Here is a 19,735-nt window from a genome sequence, read left to right on the forward strand (position 1 = left end):
TCTCCCTTTATCACTTGTTATCACATGACTGGAGAGAGGAACAGAAGCTGCCTTCAAAACTGTGAGTACATGTGGGAGGGGGAGGCACTCTGATGTGAAGGGGACTGCTGATGGGGACTCTGATGTGAAGGGCTTCTGATGGGGACACTCTGATGTAAGGGGGGATGCTGTTGGGGACACTCTGATGTAAGGGGGACGCTGTTGGGGACACTCTGATGTAAGGGGGATGCTGATGGGGACACTCTGATGTATAGGGGATGCTGTTGGGGACACTCTGATGTAAGGGGGATGCTGTTGGGGACACTCTGATGTAAGGGGGACGCTGTTGGGGACACTCTGATGTAAGGGGGACGCTGTTGGGGACACTCTGATGTAAGGGGGACGCTGTTGGGGACACTATGATGTAAGGGGGACGCTGTTGGGGACACTCTGATGTAAGGGGGACGCTGTTGGGGACACTATGATGTAAGGGGGACGCTGTTGGGGACACTCTGATGCAAGGGGGACGCTGTTGGGGACACTCTGATGCAAGGGGGACGCTGTTGGGGACACTCTGATGCAAGGGGGACGCTGTTGGGGACACTCTGATGCAAGGGGGACGCTGTTGGGGACACTATGATGTAAGGGGGACGCTGTTGGGGACACTATGATGTAAGGGGGACGCTGTTGGGGACACTCTGATGTAAGGGGGGCGCTGTTGGGGACACTCTGATGTAAGGGGGACGCTGTTGGGGACACTATGATGTAAGGGGGACGCTGTTGGGGACACTCTGATGTAAGGGGGACGCTGTTGGGGACACTATGATGTAAGGGGGACGCTGTTGGGGACACTCTGATGCAAGGGGGACGCTGTTGGGGACACTCTGATGCAAGGGGGACGCTGTTGGGGACACTCTGATGCAAGGGGGACGCTGTTGGGGACACTATGATGTAAGGGGGACGCTGTTGGGGACACTATGATGTAAGGGGGACGCTGTTGGGGACACTATGATGTAAGGGGGACGCTGTTGGGGACACTCTGATGTAAGGGGGACGCTGTTGGGGACACTATGATGTAAGGGGGACGCTGTTGGGGACACTCTGATGTAAGGGGGGCGCTGTTGGGGACACTCTGATGTAAGGGGGATGCTGTTGGGGACACTATGATGTAAGGGGGACGCTGTTGGGGACACTCAAAATTGAAGTGGGCCGGTCATGAGGAAGTCCAGGGCCAAATTTTTGTCTCAGTCCAGCCCTGGAAGTACCAGACTCGAATCGAGCCCAAACGGCCTCTGGGTGTGGACCAGTTGGGGTACTTTCACACTGGGGCGGTGCCGGCGTTAGCGGTAAAGCGCCGCTTGTTTTAGCGGCGCTTTACCGCTGTTATAGTGGCTCTTTGGCGCCCCTTTTCGGGCGGTAGCAGGGAGCTTTTAACCCCCAAGAAGGGGTTAAAAAGGGGTTTTTAAGCGCCTGTAATGCTTTTCAGGCGCTCCGGAAGCGGTGCCCATTCATTCCAATGGGCAGGGGCGGTTTAGGAGCGGTGTATACAGCGCTCCCACACCGCCCCAAAGATACTGCTTGCAGGACTTTTTTTTTTTCCTGTCCTGCAAGCGCACCGCCCCAGTGTGGAAGCACTCGGACTTCCACACTGGAGAGGCAGTTTTCAGGCACTTTACAGGCGCAAATTTTTAGCGCTAAAACGCCTGAAAACTGCCCCAGTGTGAAAGGGGGTCTTAGAGAGTTGGAGAAAGTGTCCACCCTATATATGGCTCAAAAGGTGGATCTAGCTTTTTAAGCCACCAAAAGCTGCCAGCTTTGCCTGCTTCTCCCTGTAGTTTTAGATATGCCCAATGCACTGTTTGGTTTCTTGAATGCCTTTTTGCACTTTAATTGGACTTTTCTTGTTTTTAGCCATCCAGACAACATTCTACGTTCTCCGCGGAGTCAAGCCGCAGCCTGCTAATCTGCCTCCTCTGGGTGCTGAAGAACGCCGATGAGATTGTCCTGCAGAAGTGGTTCACAGACCTGTCCATCCTGCAGCTCAACCGCCTGCTCGACCTGCTTTACCTCTGCGTCTCCTGCTTTGAGTACAAGGCAAGTCCGCCAAACTAAAATCGTCACACTGCTATCTGTGTGAAGCCTTTCCACAGTTGATCGGCTGATTACACTGTTCCATCTCTTTTTTTTTAATACAGTGATTTTAACCGCTTCAGCCCCGGAAGATTTTACCCCGTTACTGGCCAGAACACTTTTTGCGATTCGCCACTGCGTCGCTTTAACTGACAATTGCGCGGTTGTGCGACGTTGCACCCAAACAAAATTGACATCCTTTTTTTCCCACAAATAGAACTTTTTTTTGGTGGTATTTGATCACCTCTGTGGTTTATTTTTTTTTTTTTGCGCTATAAAAAAAAAAAAAAAAGCGACAATTTTGAAAAAAAACAAAAAAAAAAAAACAATATTTTTTACTTTTTGCTATAATAAATATTCCCCAAAAATATATAAAAAAAACAATTTTTTTTCCTCAGTTTAGGCCAATATATATTCTTCTACATATTATTGGTAAAAAAAATCGCAATAAGTGTATATTAATTAGTTTGCGCAAAAGTTATAGCGTCTACAAAACAGAGGATAGTTTTATGGCATTTTTATTTATTTATTTTTATTAGTAATGGCGGCGTTCTACGATTTTTATCGGGACTGCGACATTATGGCGGACACATCGGACAATTTTGACACTATTTTAGGACGATTGTCATTTATACAGCGATCAGTGCTATAAAAATGCACTGATTACTGTGTAAATGACACTGGCAGGGAAGGGGTTAACCACTAGGGGGCGATGAAGGGGTTAAAGCGGAAGTAAACCCATCCATAAAACAGCTACCTTTCCGGCACGTGCCGGAAATGTAACACTCCCATTGGTTGGGCTCTCAACCAAACTGTCAAACCATCCAATGGCCAGTGTCATAACTGATCACATGTGCAGCATCATGGCAGTTCTAGACTAAACAGAGGCCAAGATGGCGGCTTCCTTGGCTGAAAACGATAGGAGGGTTTACTTCCGCTTTAAGTGTGTCCTAGGGAGTGATTCTAACTGTGGGGGGGGATGGGCTTCAAGTCACATGACAGCGATCACCGCTCCCGGTGACAGGGAGCGGTAATCTCTGTCATCACACAAGCCAGAACGGGGAAATGCCTTGTTTACATAGGCACTTCCCCGTTCTGAGGCTCTGTGACACGATCGCCGGGAGACTGGGTCCACTGGTCCTGTGGGCACGGTCACGCCGTACGCGGCGTGCGCGCCTGCTGTCCCCGGCTCTTAAAGGGGACGTACAGGTATGCCCATTTGCCCGCCGCTGCCATTGTGCCGACATATATCAGTGTGCAGCTGTCAGCAAGTGGTTAAACAATGATAAACACACTCTGTTTAATTTACATTATCCCTTCTTTCCCTGCATACGGGTGTACACTGTAATTATTTGAATAAAAAAACCTAAGTACCTTTTTTCCTAATCGATATACAGCTGCCACATGAGCTAGCTCTCTCCCAGCCTTTTTGCAGGGAAACAGTGGCAGGAGGAGCTTCTAGTCCTCTGTTACTGGTCACATGTTAAAAAAAAAAAAAAAAACAGCCTTTGGAATACAGAGTAAAAAAAAAAAAAAAAATGCCCAGTTTGCAGAACCCTTAGTCCTCGAGTCGGACTCTGTTGAGCGCCTTCTGACCTCCAGCATGATGGGGGAAGCCTCTCTCCTCCCTGTATTTGTACCTGACGGTTGCCCATGACACCAAACTTACCCGTTCTTTGGACAAATGGAGGTTGGATATTCCAAACCTCAGAGGCGATGAATGGGAGGAGTGCGTCTCTACTTTTATTCCCTCCATAATAGCTGCAAAAGACAGATTTATACAACTGAAGTTCCTTCACAGAGCTTACTATACTCCACAGGGACTGGTCCGCATAGACCCTGAGCTTGACTCGACATGCCCTAGATGTAAGCAGGAGGTGGGCACATTCTGGCCTATGGTCTGGTCCTGTCCCATGCTCCGGCCATACTGGGAGACTGTAGCCACAACTCTGAGTGACATATGTGACACGAAGGTACCGATGGATCCTCTGGTCCTACATTATGTCACTTGGAAGAGGTAGAGGGGGATAGATACACTAAGCTATGCGTAACTTTCTCCCTGTTCTACGCCAGAAGGGAAATACTTTTAAGATGGAAGTCGGCAGAGCCACCTACTTATGATTCATGGCGACACTCGGTTAATTTGGTTTTGCCCCTATATAGACTCGTATATGAAAGCGGACAATGCCCGGGGAAATTTGATAAGGTTTGGTCTGGTTGGACAGATGCATGTGGGTAATTTGTTGATGTTCTGTAATGGTGCGTGTCTGGTTGGATTATCCTCTCCCTATTCCACTTCTTTCCCTTTCCCTTCAGCCTTCATCAATCTACATGTAATATCCCGCCCACCTTTGCCATTTAGCAATTTAGCTGGTTGGGGGGCATGGGGGAGGAGGGAGGGATTGGGCTGTCATTTACCACTGTGTATACACCCACATGTGCGACTCTATAGTCATTGTGTGACTCTATGGGCTGCTCAGATGTTATGGTGAGGAAATGCTCAGCTTAGAAACTCACTAAAAACTGAGCATGTGCAGAGCTGCCAACACTGTGCATGCAAAATCCCCAACTGCATTGGGAACATGGACTGAAGGGGGAGACAGAGAGCAGCAGGATCATTTTTTGCAGAATACAGAAAACGAATCTCGTAGTGACTGAGTGAGTATAAACAGCATGTAATGTAGAGCTGCACAATTAATCGTTTAAAAATCGTGATCTCGATTCACCCCCTCTGACAATCTCTCTTGCTGAGTTTGCCGATTCTTTCATATAAACAAGTGCAGAGATTATCTACTCACTCAGCTGTCAAAAGAAAGCATCTGGGCATTCTTTCAAGTTTATAACTTGAAACATTGTAACTAAGCTTCCTTCTTAGATCAAAGGGATAGAACTTCTGTGTAAATAAATAATCTGGGCAGTCTGCCAAGTTTTCATCAACCTGTAAATGCAGGAAGTTTAACCACTTAAAGTCTAAATCGTTTTCTGACACTTCTTTCTTAAGTTAAAATCAATATTTTTTGCTAGAAAATTACTATGTATTTTAGCAGAGACCCTAGGGAATAAAATGGCAATTGCTGCAATATTTTATGTCACACTGTATTTGCCCAGTGGTCTTTCAAATGCAATTATTTTGGGAAAAAATACACTTCAATGAATAAAAAAAAACGAAACCGTAAATTTAGCCCATTTTTTTTTTGTTTTAATGTGAAAGATGTTACGCCGCGAGAATCGTGCTCTATCTTCTAAGCAAAAAAATCGTGATTCTCATTTTAGCCAGAATCGTGCAGCTCTAGCATGTAATACACCATTTATTGTGATGTGGGTTTAATGCCGTGTGAATAGGAACACGTAACCAACATATTGGGGTTTTCTCAAATTTTACTGCAAAAGTGGAAATACACTTTAACTGAAACGGTCCTTTTTTGTTTTACTGGCAAATGTAAAAAAAAAAAAGCATCATCATAGCCAGGCAGCTAGCATTTTCAGGAGAAGTTCGCAATGGTAGCCTTTCTGAAAGGGTTCCTATAAGCTGGCTATTAACAGGAGAAGTTGTCTCTCGGAAGACATCTAATAAGTATCTGTAGTGACGAGATCCACCGCCGTTTCCTGTGCGGCTTTGCAGGACCTCTATGGAATATGGAAGGCTCGGCTAGGTCATAGGAAGCTGGAAGATCTATATGTCCAAATCTGAATCGATATTTATCACCTCCAAGGGGGTATCTATAAATGACCCAACCACAATGCTTGAGCATTGTTTTTTTGGGGGTGAGACAATGTTTATATTTTGTGTCTGTGAAATAGTTTGACCACCCTGAGATGTTATATTGGATGTTGATACTCTCTGTATCTGGAGTTTCTTTAGATTTTTTTTTTTATCTGTGATCCTCAATTTTTTTTCGTTTTTTTTCTTCCAGGGAAAGAAAGTTTTTGAACGCATGAACAGCTTGACGTTCAAGAAGTCAAAGGACATGCGGGCCAAGCTGGAGGAAGCCATACTGGGGAGCATTGGAGCCAGACAGGAGATGGTCAGGAGAAGCAGAGGTCAGCTTGGTAGGTCTGTCTAGACCAGGGATATGCAATTAGCGGACCTCCAGCTGTTGCAAAAAACTACAAGTCCCATCATGCCTCTGCCTCTGGGTGTCATGGCTTGTGGCTGTCAGGGTCTTGCTATGCCTCATGGGACTTGTAGTTCTGCAACAGCTGGAGGTCCGCTAATTGCATATCCCTGGTCTAGACCAACCTTGTCCCTGTGTGTGTTGTCGCTCTGATCCTGTGAAATGGTGTCCTGTGTGTATTCACTCTGCACCAAGAAGTATGACAAAAAGTATGTGATGTATTCTGCTAGTCCAAGAAGGCAAAACAGTCCTATTCCTGCTTTAACTCTATGCCAGCCTGGAAGTGCAGATCAGTTTTTTTTTTAATTCTTTATATATAAATATATAAATATCAGTTTCTAAAGTGATTGTATAGAATTGTTTAAAAAAAATAAAATAAACCTTACCTGCTCTGTACAATGGTTTTCTGCAGAGCAGCCCCGATCCTCTTCTCTGGTCCCCTGCCAGCACTCCTGGCTCCTCCCTCCTGCCAAGTGCCCCATAGAAAAGCTGCTTGCTTAGGGGAATAATTGTTCGTGTTCGCACCTGAGCTGGATCTGTGTGTCCATAGACACACACAGCAAGGCTCGGCCCTGCCCCCCAGCTCCCTCGACACTGGCTGTCATTGACTGCAGCAGGAGCCAATGGCTCCCACAACTGTCTCTAAGCCAATGAGAAGGGAGAGAGCCTCTGCTATCGTGCACATCGCTGAATCGAGATCAGGCTCAGGTAAATTTAAGGGGGGCTGGGGGAGGGGGGGGCCTGCATGCAAACGTTTTTTTACTTTAATGCAAAAAATGCATTAAGGTAAAAAACCTTCTGCCTTTAGAACCACTTTAAGAAAAATAAATCTTCTTTTTAACTTCTATCCATGACACAGCTATAGAGATTTCCCTTCACTTCCTGTCCTGATGACAATGCATCACCAGGCAGGAAGTAAAGGAAACTCTCCCAACAGCAACATGGACCATCTAGTATTGCAGTCAGTGTCCCTGTAGAAGGTTTTTCTTCACTTCCTGTCTAGTGAAACCATTTTCAGCAGGACAGGAAGTGAGGGATAAATCTAACTACTGATACCACTGATGGCAGTACAAGATCCCTCCCCACACTATCCAAAACTAAAAAAAAAAATTACTTTCTCTTGACATAAGTTTTAAATCAGAATAACTGCACAAAGTTTCCTTGTAGTAATTTATGGAGACTTTGACAGCATGGGAGCACCTGTAATAATAATAGGGAGATCCTTGCAATACAGGTCCTCAGGTACAGCTTCCACTCCAGCAAGGAGAACAGTGATCTATCCTTCCAGTCATAGCTGATTCTTGAGCTGCCCTGACTTTCAGGTCGGGCCGGAGCTTGCTGCTGCTAAGCTCCTCCTTTTACACATTGTTATTGGACCATTAGTAAGATGCGTAGCCTCTTTGGCCAATAGAAATGGGCAAGAAGTAGTGGAAGAGTGCCTGTGTTTCATCAGATTAGGCAACCCGTCACATTTTGTAACGGAAGTGACGTTCCGTCACAGCCATCTTGGTACACCCCACACTCGTCCACAGTAAGGGTACAGTGAGAAGGCTGCAAGCGGACATCTTTTTACACCCACTGAAGTCTTGCATTTCACACTTATTTTTACCAGTAAACTTGGCTTATATAGTGAAATACAGGATTTAGAAATCTGTCAGACTGTTTTGATGTTGAATTTTAAAGGCAGCGGCAAGCCTGCTGATCTCACAGGTTTGCTAATCTGACAGAACACCGCTGATTTTATTATTCAACATCAAAACAGTGTGATGGATTTCGAAATCCTGTATTTCACTATATAAGCTGCGTTTACTGGTAAAAATAAGTGTGAAATGCAAGACTCCGGTGGGTGTAAAAAGATGTCCGCTTGCCGCCTTCCTGCTGTATCCTTACTGCAGCCGAGTGCGGGGTGTAGCAAGATGTCCGTGATGGAACGTCACTTCTGTTACAAATTCTGACAGGTCGCCCAATCTGACGAAACACCTGCGCTTAATACCCGTAGATCAAATGAACAAATACCTGCATGTATGTCAGAGGACCAATCATAATAGTGACCAATTTATGATCATTTAGACTTACAGGATATCTGATCGATTTTATTTTCAATCACTCACAAAGAACGGTGCACAACTGTGTGTGTTTTACATAGTTAGTCTGGTTGAAAGAAGATACAAGTCCATCCAGTTCAACCAATAAAAGGGGGAAAAAAAATATCCATAAAAATAAATCATACAATCCTACTGTATATTCACAATTCTATACCCACAGATGGTCCAGAGGAAGGCAAAAAAAAACCCAGCAAAGCATGATCCAATTTGCTCCAGCAGGGAAAAAAATTCCTTCCTGATCTTCCCCCCCCCCCCCCCCCCCCAGAGGCAATCGGACGTTCCCTGGATCAACTTTTTGCATCATTTATATTATGAACGCTTGTTTACAGTCGCTCGATCGTAAATCGCTCTGCATATTTCCGCCATATTGGTGGACTGGCATACCTGACTGGTATATTGGCATTGGCAATATTGGCATTGAGAAAGAAGAAGCAGTGAAGTTCAAGGACTGCGTTGTGTTACTAAACAGAAAGTAGAGTCTGTATGTTGCATACTCTCTGGGTGCTTGGGGGGGAGGGGGGGGGGGGGGCATTGCTGATTCTAAGGGGTCAGAATATGAGGCCAGTGAGGAGTAAAGGGGGTACAGGGGGACCGTGCTGTCACAATCAAACCAAACACCTGGTTGTATCACCAGCTCCAGCAATATGCTGCATCCTTCCCAGCTACTGAAATATTGACCCAAGGACAGGTGTTCTAAGGGGGGGGGGGGGCAGAAAAGATTGGCCAATCGTTAGCGGGGACCAAGAGCTTATCTTTCTCAGCTCCGTTTCTGTGCTGTGAGTGCGCTCTCGGTACCGAAACTTTGGCCAATCCGCCACGCCATATGTGCAGCATGTGGGCATTAAAGCCCACCCTTTTGCTGCCAAACATATGTGTTAGTCAGTCATAAAGGAGTTAAAATTGTTTAGCGGATTCTAAAGGAGAACAAGCTTCTGCTGTGTTCTGTCGGAGTAAAGCACAAAGACTGGTGGGGTTGATTTACTAAAACTGCAGAGTGCAAAATCTGGTGCCGTTGTGCATGGTAGGCAATCAGCTTCTATCTTCAGCTTGTTCGATAAGGCTTGGACAATACAACCTGGAAGCTGATTGGTTTCTATGCAGAGCTGCACCAGATTTTGCACTCTCCAGTTTTAGTAAATCAACCCCAAAGACAAGACTGCGTCCTGCGGATTACGACCCCGGGCTGCTTTGATAGCGCTGACTTTGTTCTCTTCTGTCTCGGCAGAGAGGAGTCCATCTGGAAGTGCATTCGGCAGTCAGGAGAATTTACGGTGGAGAAAAGAGATGACTCACTGGAGGCAAAACACGGACAAGATGGACAAGTATGATGCTCATTACGGAACTGGTAGTTGTGTTCACGTTTGTTTAAAGGCTAAGTCCACCTTTTTTTGCAGGTGGAAAATAAGCCTGCAGAGTTTTGCAGTCTCAATCATCGGGGGATGGCTGGTTACAATGCACAGGCTCCTACAGACTCCTCCAGCACCTTGCCCGTACTGGGGTGTGGTTGTTCAGTAACTGAGCCTGGAGGGAAGTGTCCGTGGACTATGAATGTGGTCATGGAGAACTACAAATTCACCGGTCGCGGTGGCAGATGGGACTTGCACTGACAACCATTTTACACCCTGAATATGGTCTAATATGGTGGAAAAAATGTGGAATTAGCCTTTAATTAAAAAATGCTCTATTTTTTTTTTTCCCCCCAATCTTCGCAGAACAGTAGAATATAAATCTACAGTTATTGGTGTGATTTTTTTTTTTTTTTTTATATAATGCCATAAAATATGTGTGTGGTTGAGGCACCACGTCTTAGTGTCAAATTCCAAAAATATTTTATTGCAGTAAATGTACACTAGTTTAATTTTTTTTTATTTATTATATTTATACACACTCTTATATTGAGTCCATCCCTGATGAAGGGAGCCAGACTCAGCCCATGAAACGCGTTGGCCTGTTTTATACAGTTCCTGTCTGACATTTACTGGATGAAAATCATTTTGGGTTTTGACACTACTGTGTGGCGCTTCAGTATTTGGACGCTTCGACTTCAGTCACAGTCCAGAGTGGCTTTTAAAAAGGTCTTTTGGTTTGTGGGAGCCACCAGCCCAACCTTCAAACATTTCATCAATGCGTGAATATGAAAACCTTACAGATCCAGTGCCTATTCAGCCATTCTTCCAGTATATCTTTTAGTCTGTCCATTTCTTGAGTAAATATGTTTTAAGTGAATAACAGACCAGTTTCCTATATTAATAATACCATTTTTTTTTTTTACTGTAGCCTATCCTGAGTGCAATGTCATAAAGGACCCAGTCACATTTGATTGTCCCCACCTGCTTGGGTTTTGGTGCGTTGAGGGTCACATTTGCCATAGAGTAGCTGGGTACCCTCCCGATGTTCTGTCTAGATAAGCATATTGTGGTTAGCTGTAGACATGCCCCTTGAGTAATTTAACCAATGACTTCAGAAGTTTCTAAAGGAATAATGATAAATAATGAACGTTCATTGAAAAGTTAGTTTCTTCCTGCCTGCCATACTGTATCAAAACCCAACTCCAACAAACTTGAAGATCCCTTTTTAGTGGGTTTTGCGCCCAAACTGCAGAGCTTAATTGCTAATTTAGTCTAGGGAAGAATTTTTTTGCACTTTTCCTTACCCCTGGAAGACAGCGCTCCCCCATGCTCCGGCGGTGGACTGTTCCTTGGTGTCATTGAGTCTAATGCAGGGCTTGGTCTTTATGACATCACCTTAGACCACTGGAACATGGTGAAATGGATGATCTACCTGGTGGAAGGGAGGTACATACATCTTTTTTTTTTTTTTTTAACTAGTCCCCTAGACCAGGGGTAGGCAACCTGGGGCCCTCCAGCTGTTGCAGAACTACAAGTCCCATCATGCCTCTGGGAGTAATTGTAACTGCCAGCCTTGCAATGCCTCATGGGAAATGTAGTTCCACAACAAATAGAGGGCCCCAGGTTGCCTAACCCTGCCCTAGACCAGTGTTTCTCAACTCCAGTCCTCGAGGCGCACCAACAGGTCATGTTTTCAGGATTTACCTCAGATGAAACGGCTGTGGTAATTACTAAGGCAGTGAAACTGATCAAATCACCTGTGCAAAATAGTGGAAATCCTGAAAACATGACCTGTTGGTGCGCCTTGAGGACTGGAGTTGAGAAACACTGCCCTAGACAGACCTAAACAAGCATAAAGCACACCTCTGAGTTGGTATTTTAGAGGCAACCATACAAATAAATTAGAAGTTAAAATGTAAATTTTTTTATTTATTTTTCTTTTTTTTAAATTCAAAGAATTCCTTTGAATAAAACAGTATCAAATATGTAGTCCAAAATTTAAAAAACTGTAAAATCATTGTACATACAGTGCCTTCAAAAAGTATTCACACCCCTTGAAATTTTCCACATTTTGTCATGTTACAGCCAACAACGTAAATGTATTTTTATTGGGTTTTTTTTGTGGCACTTAATTGTGAAGTGGAAGAAAAATGATAAATAGTTTTCAACATTTAAAAAAAAAAAAAATATGTGAAGCGTGCATTTTGCATTCAACCCTAGTTTACACAATTACATATCTGTCAATATTCATTAAACATAGTGGTATTCCCAATTGCTGGTTTCCAAAACCACATGCACATACTTGCAAATCAGAGTGGTACCATATCCCCGAGGAAGAGACTATTCTGACAAATCTTGAAATGCGTTGGATACCCTTTGGCTGAACAAACCCCGCAGTCAGAGTAACCTGATTGTGTGGTTTTGGAAACCAGCAATTGGGAATACCCCGATGTTTAATGAATATTGATGGATATGTAATTGTGTAAACCTGTCTTTGTACATTGATTTTTACAGTTTTTGATACTTTGAACTACATCTTGGATACTATTTTATTCAAAGTAATTCTTTGAACTTTAAAAAAAAAAAAAAAAAAAAAAAAAACTAAAAAAGTTCAATTTTAACTTCTAATCATTTGTATGGTTGCCTCTAAAATCCCACCTCCAGAGGTTTAAATTTGTGTATTATGTTTAATTGGGGATGATGGCGACCACACCTCCAGTCACACAGACTTTTCTCTTTTCCTAATAGACCTGACAAGCAATTGGCTCTTGCAGTGTGGACGCAGCCCCTCTATAAGAAATCATTTTCAAGTTTGCCGGAGCCGGGATTTAAATTTGTGCCCGAGGTGGCGTTATACTGTAATGCCCAATCACAGACTAAGGGGACCTTTCGGGGCTGTATTTGTGTTGTGTATCATTGGGAGTCCGGTAGCCGGTGCACCCAAAATGTACAACTTGCGTGTAACTTTTTGTCCCTAAACCCTTAAAGCCCAACTGCAGCCAATTTTTTGTTTTAGTTCTGGACAGCGCGAGGGAGGGCTGGAACGCTTGTTAGGATTTTATTGGCGTCTGAATTTCTCCATACTTTCTGTGTGTTCACCAAGAAAGGAAGTGAGGGCAAATCTCCCCAGTTGGGTAAAGACAGCATTAACCCCCCCCCCCAAATCCAGAACTCCAAAAAATGTTTTGGCAGGAATTGATCTTTACCACTGTCTGGTGGATTTTGGATTGGAACTGACTGGCTCCCGAAACTTGGGCACATGGATGACCCACAATGTGCCCATAATAATTTCTTTACCGTACCATGGAACTATTGTGGAATTCTTCTCCTGTCCTCTCACCCCTTCTTAACTTCTACTTTTGGTTGTCTTTCCACATGTGCGGTATAATTAGAAGCCACAAACTCAGCAGGTACTGTCACCCTGGTGTGTTCCTCTTTTATATTCGGCTCTGCATCGTACACGTCCGTCACGTGCCGTTTATAAGACTGTTTTAGTACTTAACGTTCCCTGTCCTCTTATAATGTGTGTATTATGTTGTTTTTTTTTGCTCTGTTTTTTCTAATATGCACTGCTGCCTAAATCATGTTGTGTGTTTTTTTTTTTTTTAATAGTTTATGGTAATATTAATGACATTTGTCGCCCATCACTGCGGAGGTAGAGATCTGTGCTGGTCAGTTTCTGTAGACTTGAAGTAGACCTAAAACGGCAAAGAACCTCCAAAACCACAACTTGAAGCAGAATGCAAATGTCTGTACCAAGCCTTTCGCTCTCACCAATTGATTATAGTGAAAACAAAAAAAAAGGGACGTTGCAGCAAAGTCACCAACCTTCCTTATCTTATAATACTAAAAAAAAGTGCCATGCATTATCAAATGCGTCTGTGTGCTTAAATCATGTTAACTTGTGATAAAATATACCGTTTTTTTCGCTCCATAAGACGCACCTAGGTTTTAGAGGTGGAAAAAAAATATTCTGAACCAAATGGTGTACTAAAATATTTACCAGTGCCCAATAAATGCAGCCTTACCAGTGCCCATTAAATGCAGCCTTACCAGTGCCCATTAAAGCGGAGGTTCGCTGAAAAAAAAATGATCAAAAGCCAGCAGCTACAAATACTGCAGCTGCTGATTGTTAATATATGGACACTTACCTGTCCAGGGAGCCCGCGATGTCAACAGCCGAAGCCGATCCGTCCTTCGGCTCTAGGCTGCTGCCGCCGCCATCCTCGGTAAGGGAATAAAGAAGTGAAGCCGTGCGGCTTCACTTCCTGGTTCCCTACTGCGCATGCGCGAGTTGCGCTGCGTGTCCTCTCTGGTCCCTGCTGTGTTCTGTGTCTCACAGAACACAGCGGTGGAGGAGAGCGCATGAGCCGGAAGTGGCGTAGGTCACCACAAGCTCCGCGGTGATCTATGCCAGGAAGTGGGAGCAAATACCTGTATTAGACAGGTATCTGCTCCCTCCTCCCCCCTGAAAGGTGCCAAATGTGACACCGGAGGGGGGGAGGAATCCAAAAAGTGGAAGTTCCATTTTTGGGTGGAACTCCACTTTAAATGCAGCCTTACCAGTGCCCATTAAATGTAGCCATACCAGTGCCAATGAAATGCAGCCTGACCACAGTGCCCATGAAATGCAACCCGACCACAGTGCCCATGAAATGCAACCCGACCACAGTGCCCATGAAATGCAACCCGACCACAGTGCCCATGAAATGCAACCTGACCACAGTGCCCATGAAATGCAACCTGACCACAGTGCCCATTAAATGCAGCCTGACCTGTGCCAATGGAATGCAGCCTGACCACACAGAGCTCTTTCACGTCAAGGATTTGAATATCCCAGAGCCACTCCACCTCGCACAGACTGGCATTCCCTGGTGAGGATGTCATCACATCCGCCTGACACTCAAATAGAATCCAGAGCAGCCTGAGCGGCCGCCACAGCCTTACTCCATTCGGCTGCTCAGGCTGCTTTGTCTGTGGCTGAGTGACAGGCCCAGCCGGGAGATCGCCCAGCCCGGTGTTGTAACATTGGGGGGGGGGGGGGCCTAGTCAGTATTCACTCCATAAGATGAACAGACATTTCCCCCCATTTTTTTTGGTGGGGGGATGTGTCTTATGGAGTGAAAAATATGGTAAATCCAAAGAAATGGGCAGACAGATACAAAGTCCATCCATGTGTCAATCAATGTGTGACGATGTAAGCAGAAATCTTCAATCCATCACCACCAAAATTCCCAATGTATAATTGAAAAGTTCCACCACCAAAGGGCAAAGTATGGCCGCTCATCTTATATTATTGACCTTTAAAGCAGAACTTTGGGCGAAAGTTTTTTTTCTCCTTGGGCAGGGGAGCTGTGCCCGCACTGCATGGCTTAACTGCTCGTTTTATTTTAGTGGAGAGGACAACGGAGATATACTTACCTGACCCATCGATCCTCCCAGCACAAGACTGCTCTAACAAACCTAGTCTTGAAAATGGACTGTTCCTGATGTCAGCATGCTCCATAGGCAAGAACGGTCCACCACTGGACCGTGGGGGAGCACGGTTTTCCGGAGGATCGGCAGATCAGGTGAGTGTGAACTTCATGCTCACCCCCTACAAAACAAAAACTAACAGTTGACCCATGCAGTGCGGGCTCAGCCCGCACTGCATGGGGAAAAAAAAGGATGTAGATTAATGACACACACCCGAAAATGGTCAACTTAGGTGAGTATACCTCGTTTCACAAGGAAAGAATGAAAAAGCGACATGTAAGATGGATTAGAGGTGGCGGGGGGGGGGGGTTGGGGTTCTTGTTTTGCCCCAAGTTGGGCTTCAAGTAAGAGGAAATCGTAAAACTGAACTCAGGGTCGGGACAAGGGGTGGGCAGGAGGGGAGGCTGTCCTGGGCACTGTGGTATCATGTGAGGTGGGGGGGTACTGCAAGGAGACTGAGGGGGGGGTGAATTGGTTTTGGGAGGGGGAATTTGGGATGCAGCAAGGGTGTAAAAACTGTTCTAGGAGGGGGGTTCTAGGAGTGGTGATTTTGGGGTATTTGTGTTGGGGAGGGGGTTGGGGGGGAGGAGAGGAGGAAAGGATTTGTGCTAAGAGGGGGGATTTTGGGGGTTTGTGCTAGAAAAGGTGACATGGTAGAGGGCGGAGGGAATTTGCACTAGCAGAGGAATTTTTTTTCTGGGAGAGGTGTTTGTGCTAGTAAGGATGATTGGGGAATTTGTGCTGGGAGGGGGAATTTAGAATTCAGGGGAGAGGATACTCTAGGACAAGTGTTTTTTCTTTCTTGTGCTATGGGGATTTGAGGAGAGAGAGGATTTGAGCTGGGATGGGGTATAGGGGGGGGGCAAAGATTTGTGCTGGAAGGGGGGGATTTAAGCAGGGGGTGGATTTGTCCTGGGTGGAGGGGGAATTTATGCTTTGAGGGTAAGCATGCGGTTTAAAGCTCTTTTTTTTTTTGGGTTGGGGGGGTGAATTTTTGCTGCCACGTAATGCTCATACATCTTGGGGGGAGGACACAGTAAGGAATGTTTGCCCTGGGCTCTAGATGACCTTGTGCCGCCTCTGCCTGCACTGCATGGGTTAACCGCTCGTTTTGTCCAGGGGAGAGAATACGGCTGTATACTCACCCGATCCTCCACTCCATTGCTGAACAGCGCTCCCCCACGATCCAGCCATGGAATGTTCCTGATGTCCTCACGTCCAGAGAAAGTCAATGAGCGTGATGACGTCACGACCAGTCCACCGTACAAGACTGCAGGGGAGGCAGGAGCCACAGGGACCAGTCTGGACAGGGCTGGTTCCAACCCTTCCCCTCTCTGTTTGGAATTTTTTTTAAAAATGGAAAAGAAAAGTATAAAATGATTGCAGGCTGATCCAATGGGTTTTCCTTGGCACGAGACAATTTTTGTTGTGTTTATGGACAGCACCCCAGACACCACTGGTGATTTTACTTTGAGCCTCGATTCACACAGGGGCAACACGACTTCAGCGCAACTTTAAGGAACATACAACACGACTTCAAGTCGCCTCCCGGACAGGCGACTTTGGCAGTGGCCAATCACAGAATAATCAGCTCTCTGGGAGGGGGAGGGGTTTGCCTGTGTAAACTAATTTCTTTTCCTGTAAAGTCGCTTCAATATAGATGGAGATCCGACCTGGAGGCGACTTCCATTGAATTCTATGGGTACAGGTCGCCTAGATGTCGGATTGAAGTAGTACAGGAACCTTTTATGAAGTCGGAGCGACTTCAGTAGTGTAAATTAAGACGGCTCTCATTGACTATAATACAAATCTCAAAGTAAAGCGACTTGGGGCGACTTGAGGGCTTACAAGTCGGATCCCAAGTAGTTGTAGTGTGAACCGACCCTTAGGGAATAGATAATCAGCATGGTGGGATTTTTTTTTTTTTAATCCATTTAGCATCCTCTGAGAGAAGACATGGTGTGTGCACATTTTACCCCTACCGGTCAGATTGTGCCCCCCCCCCCCCCCCCCCCCCCATATGTGATCATGGGATTATGCCCCCCATGTGTGATCATGGGATTGTGCCCCTGTTTATGACGGCTTATCTAATATCTATAACAAGCTTTTATGCATTGTATTCTTTTTAGGTGGGGGGGGGTCTGTAATCCTGTGTGCACATTGTTCATACTTGTCAATAACACATCTGAATAGTGATTGTCCTGTATTGTGACAACGTATTGATTACCCACTAATACTGTCTGCATGTCTGACATTATGTGCACTTCTCAGAGTGTCTTCCCTTCGGCTGTGATTGTCGTCTTTAAATGTGATTCATTTATAAAAACTAAAACCAGGAAAACGGTTAGTTGTGCTCATGGCTGCTCTCATTAATTTGGTGTGATACCGTAAACGAGCTATGGGTGTGGCAGACCTATTTCCTACAATTTTAGAGAATTCGGCCATCTGCGTTGAATTTACAGTGAAAAGCTTGCAAGGTGGTGAGGGCGACTCGACCTGAGAGTGCAAATAGTCACATATTAAAGCTGAATTCCAGGAATATTTTTGCGTAGTTTCTTGGCTCCAGCTTGGAACAATGTAACTTTACGTATTCCACACCTGTGGGATCCCCGGGGAAGCCGAGAATCACTGTAGTAGCCGGTGCAATGCAGTGAGCCTTGCTGTCCTCTAGAGCAGGGGTCCCCAAACTGTGAACCGCGAGCTGGATGCAGTCCCTAGCTTGCCTTCATGTGGCCCTTGGGGCATCATTCCTCACACTGATATGAGGCACTACTCCCACTGACACCAGAAATGAGGCGCCATTCCTTTCAGTAACACCAACATTGGGACATAATTCTTACCACTGATATAAACTATAGATCACAATTCTTCCCACTAAAGTGAAAGATGGGACACTTTTCCTCCACTGATACCATCGATGGGGCAATATTCCTTCCACTGACACCAACGATGGGGCACTATTCCTGCCGCTGACACCAACAATGGGGCCACTATTCCTGCCACTGACACCAACGATGGGCCACTATTCCTGCCACTGACGCCAACGATGGGGCCACTATTCCTGCCGCTGGTGACAACGATGGGGCCACTATTGCTGACGCCAACGATGGGGCACTAATTCCTGTCGCTCATGCCAACGATGGAGCACTATTCCTGCTGCTGGCGCCAACGATGGGACGCTATTCCTGCCACTGGCGCCAACGATGTGGCGCTATTCCTGCCGCTGGCGCCAATGTTAGGGTGCTATTCCTGCTGCTGGTGCCAATGATGGGGCGCTATTCCTGGCGCCAGCATTGGGGCCGCTATTCCTGCCGCTGGCGCCAAGGATGGGGCGCTATTCCTGCCGCTGGCGCCAAGGATGGGGTGCTATTTCTGCCGCTGGCGCCAAGGATGGGGTGCTATTTCTGCCGCTGGCGCCAAGGATGGGGGGCTATTTCTGCCGCTGGCGCCAAGGATGGGGCGCTATTGCTGGCGCCAAGGATGGGGCGCTATTGCTGGCGCCAAGGATGGGGCGCTATTGCTGGCGCCAAGGATGGGGCGCTATTGCTGGCGCCAACGATGGGGCGCTATTTCTGCCGCTGGCGCCAAGGATGGGGCGCTATTTCTGACGCTGGCGCCAAGGATGGGGCGCTATTTCTGCCGCTGGCGCCAAGGATGGGGCGCTACCAACCATGGGGCGCTATTGCTGGCGCCAACGATGGGGCGCTATTGCTGGCGCCAAGGATGGGGCCCTATTTCTGCCGCTGGCGCCAACCATGGGGCGCTATTGCTGACGCCAACGATGGGGCGCTATTGCTGGCGCCAACGATGGGGCGCTATTTCTGCCGCATTTTCCACTTCCACTGATCACAGACCACTAAACTGGCCCTTTGTTTAGAAAGCTTGGTGACTGTTGCTCTAGAGACAAGCAGCTGCCCCTCTGCATAGTTACCACAGGGGGTCTTTTGCTCGGCATGGGGTACCATTCAGAGAAGACCTTGTATTTTTCTGAATGAATGCAAAGCATTCTCTCATTGATCTAGATGGAGAGGCAGGGCAATGTCACAACCATCACCTCATCCAATCAGAGAACACCTTTCATTCATTGTGAAAAATACAAAGTGTCCTATAAAATGCACCCATGTTGAGCTAGTGCCCCTCTGTGGTTACTATGCAGCAGGGCAGCCGTGTGGCCTGTGACCTGGAAGACTGCGAGGAACGATGTAATAATAGCGACCAATGCAGTGATTTCCAACTTCCACAGGGATCCCACAGCTATGGCATATGCATACTCGCATTGATCCAAGTTGGATACAATAAAAAGCCACACCTGGAATTCAGATTTAACAGATTATTGTTTATCATTCACAAACATGTAACGTTTCTTAACTCGGAGAACAGTTTTCTCTTAGGACTCAGTCAGCTGCGTTTGGGCAACGTTGCCCAAAGCAGTCCCAATGAAACAGGAAGACTATTTGCCTTATGGCTAAAAAAAAATAGGATAAGTTGCATTTTTGTTCAACGCGTTTCAGCATGCAGTAACACAACGCACTGCAGTGCAGATAAAAGTATTGGAGTTAAGGGAAGAAAAAGTGATAGCAAA

General features: G+C 46.0%; 1 protein-coding gene across 1 annotated transcript in view; it reads left to right on the forward strand.

Moving 5' to 3' along the window:
- The window catches only part of DOCK7 (dedicator of cytokinesis 7), a 272,852-nt gene that overhangs the window by 199,169 nt on the left and 53,948 nt on the right, over positions 1–19,735 (forward strand). The window contains exons 31-34 of the mRNA XM_073593823.1: positions 1,891–2,073; positions 6,024–6,159; positions 9,555–9,651; positions 13,071–13,088. Coding sequence (XP_073449924.1) covers positions 1,891–2,073; positions 6,024–6,159; positions 9,555–9,651; positions 13,071–13,088 — 434 coding nt within the window. The remainder of the gene's footprint in view (positions 1–1,890; positions 2,074–6,023; positions 6,160–9,554; positions 9,652–13,070; positions 13,089–19,735) is intronic.

This window comes from Aquarana catesbeiana, linkage group LG07 (genome assembly GCF_042186555.1).
Source record: "Aquarana catesbeiana isolate 2022-GZ linkage group LG07, ASM4218655v1, whole genome shotgun sequence".
Taxonomy (NCBI): Eukaryota; Metazoa; Chordata; class Amphibia; order Anura; family Ranidae; genus Aquarana; species Aquarana catesbeiana.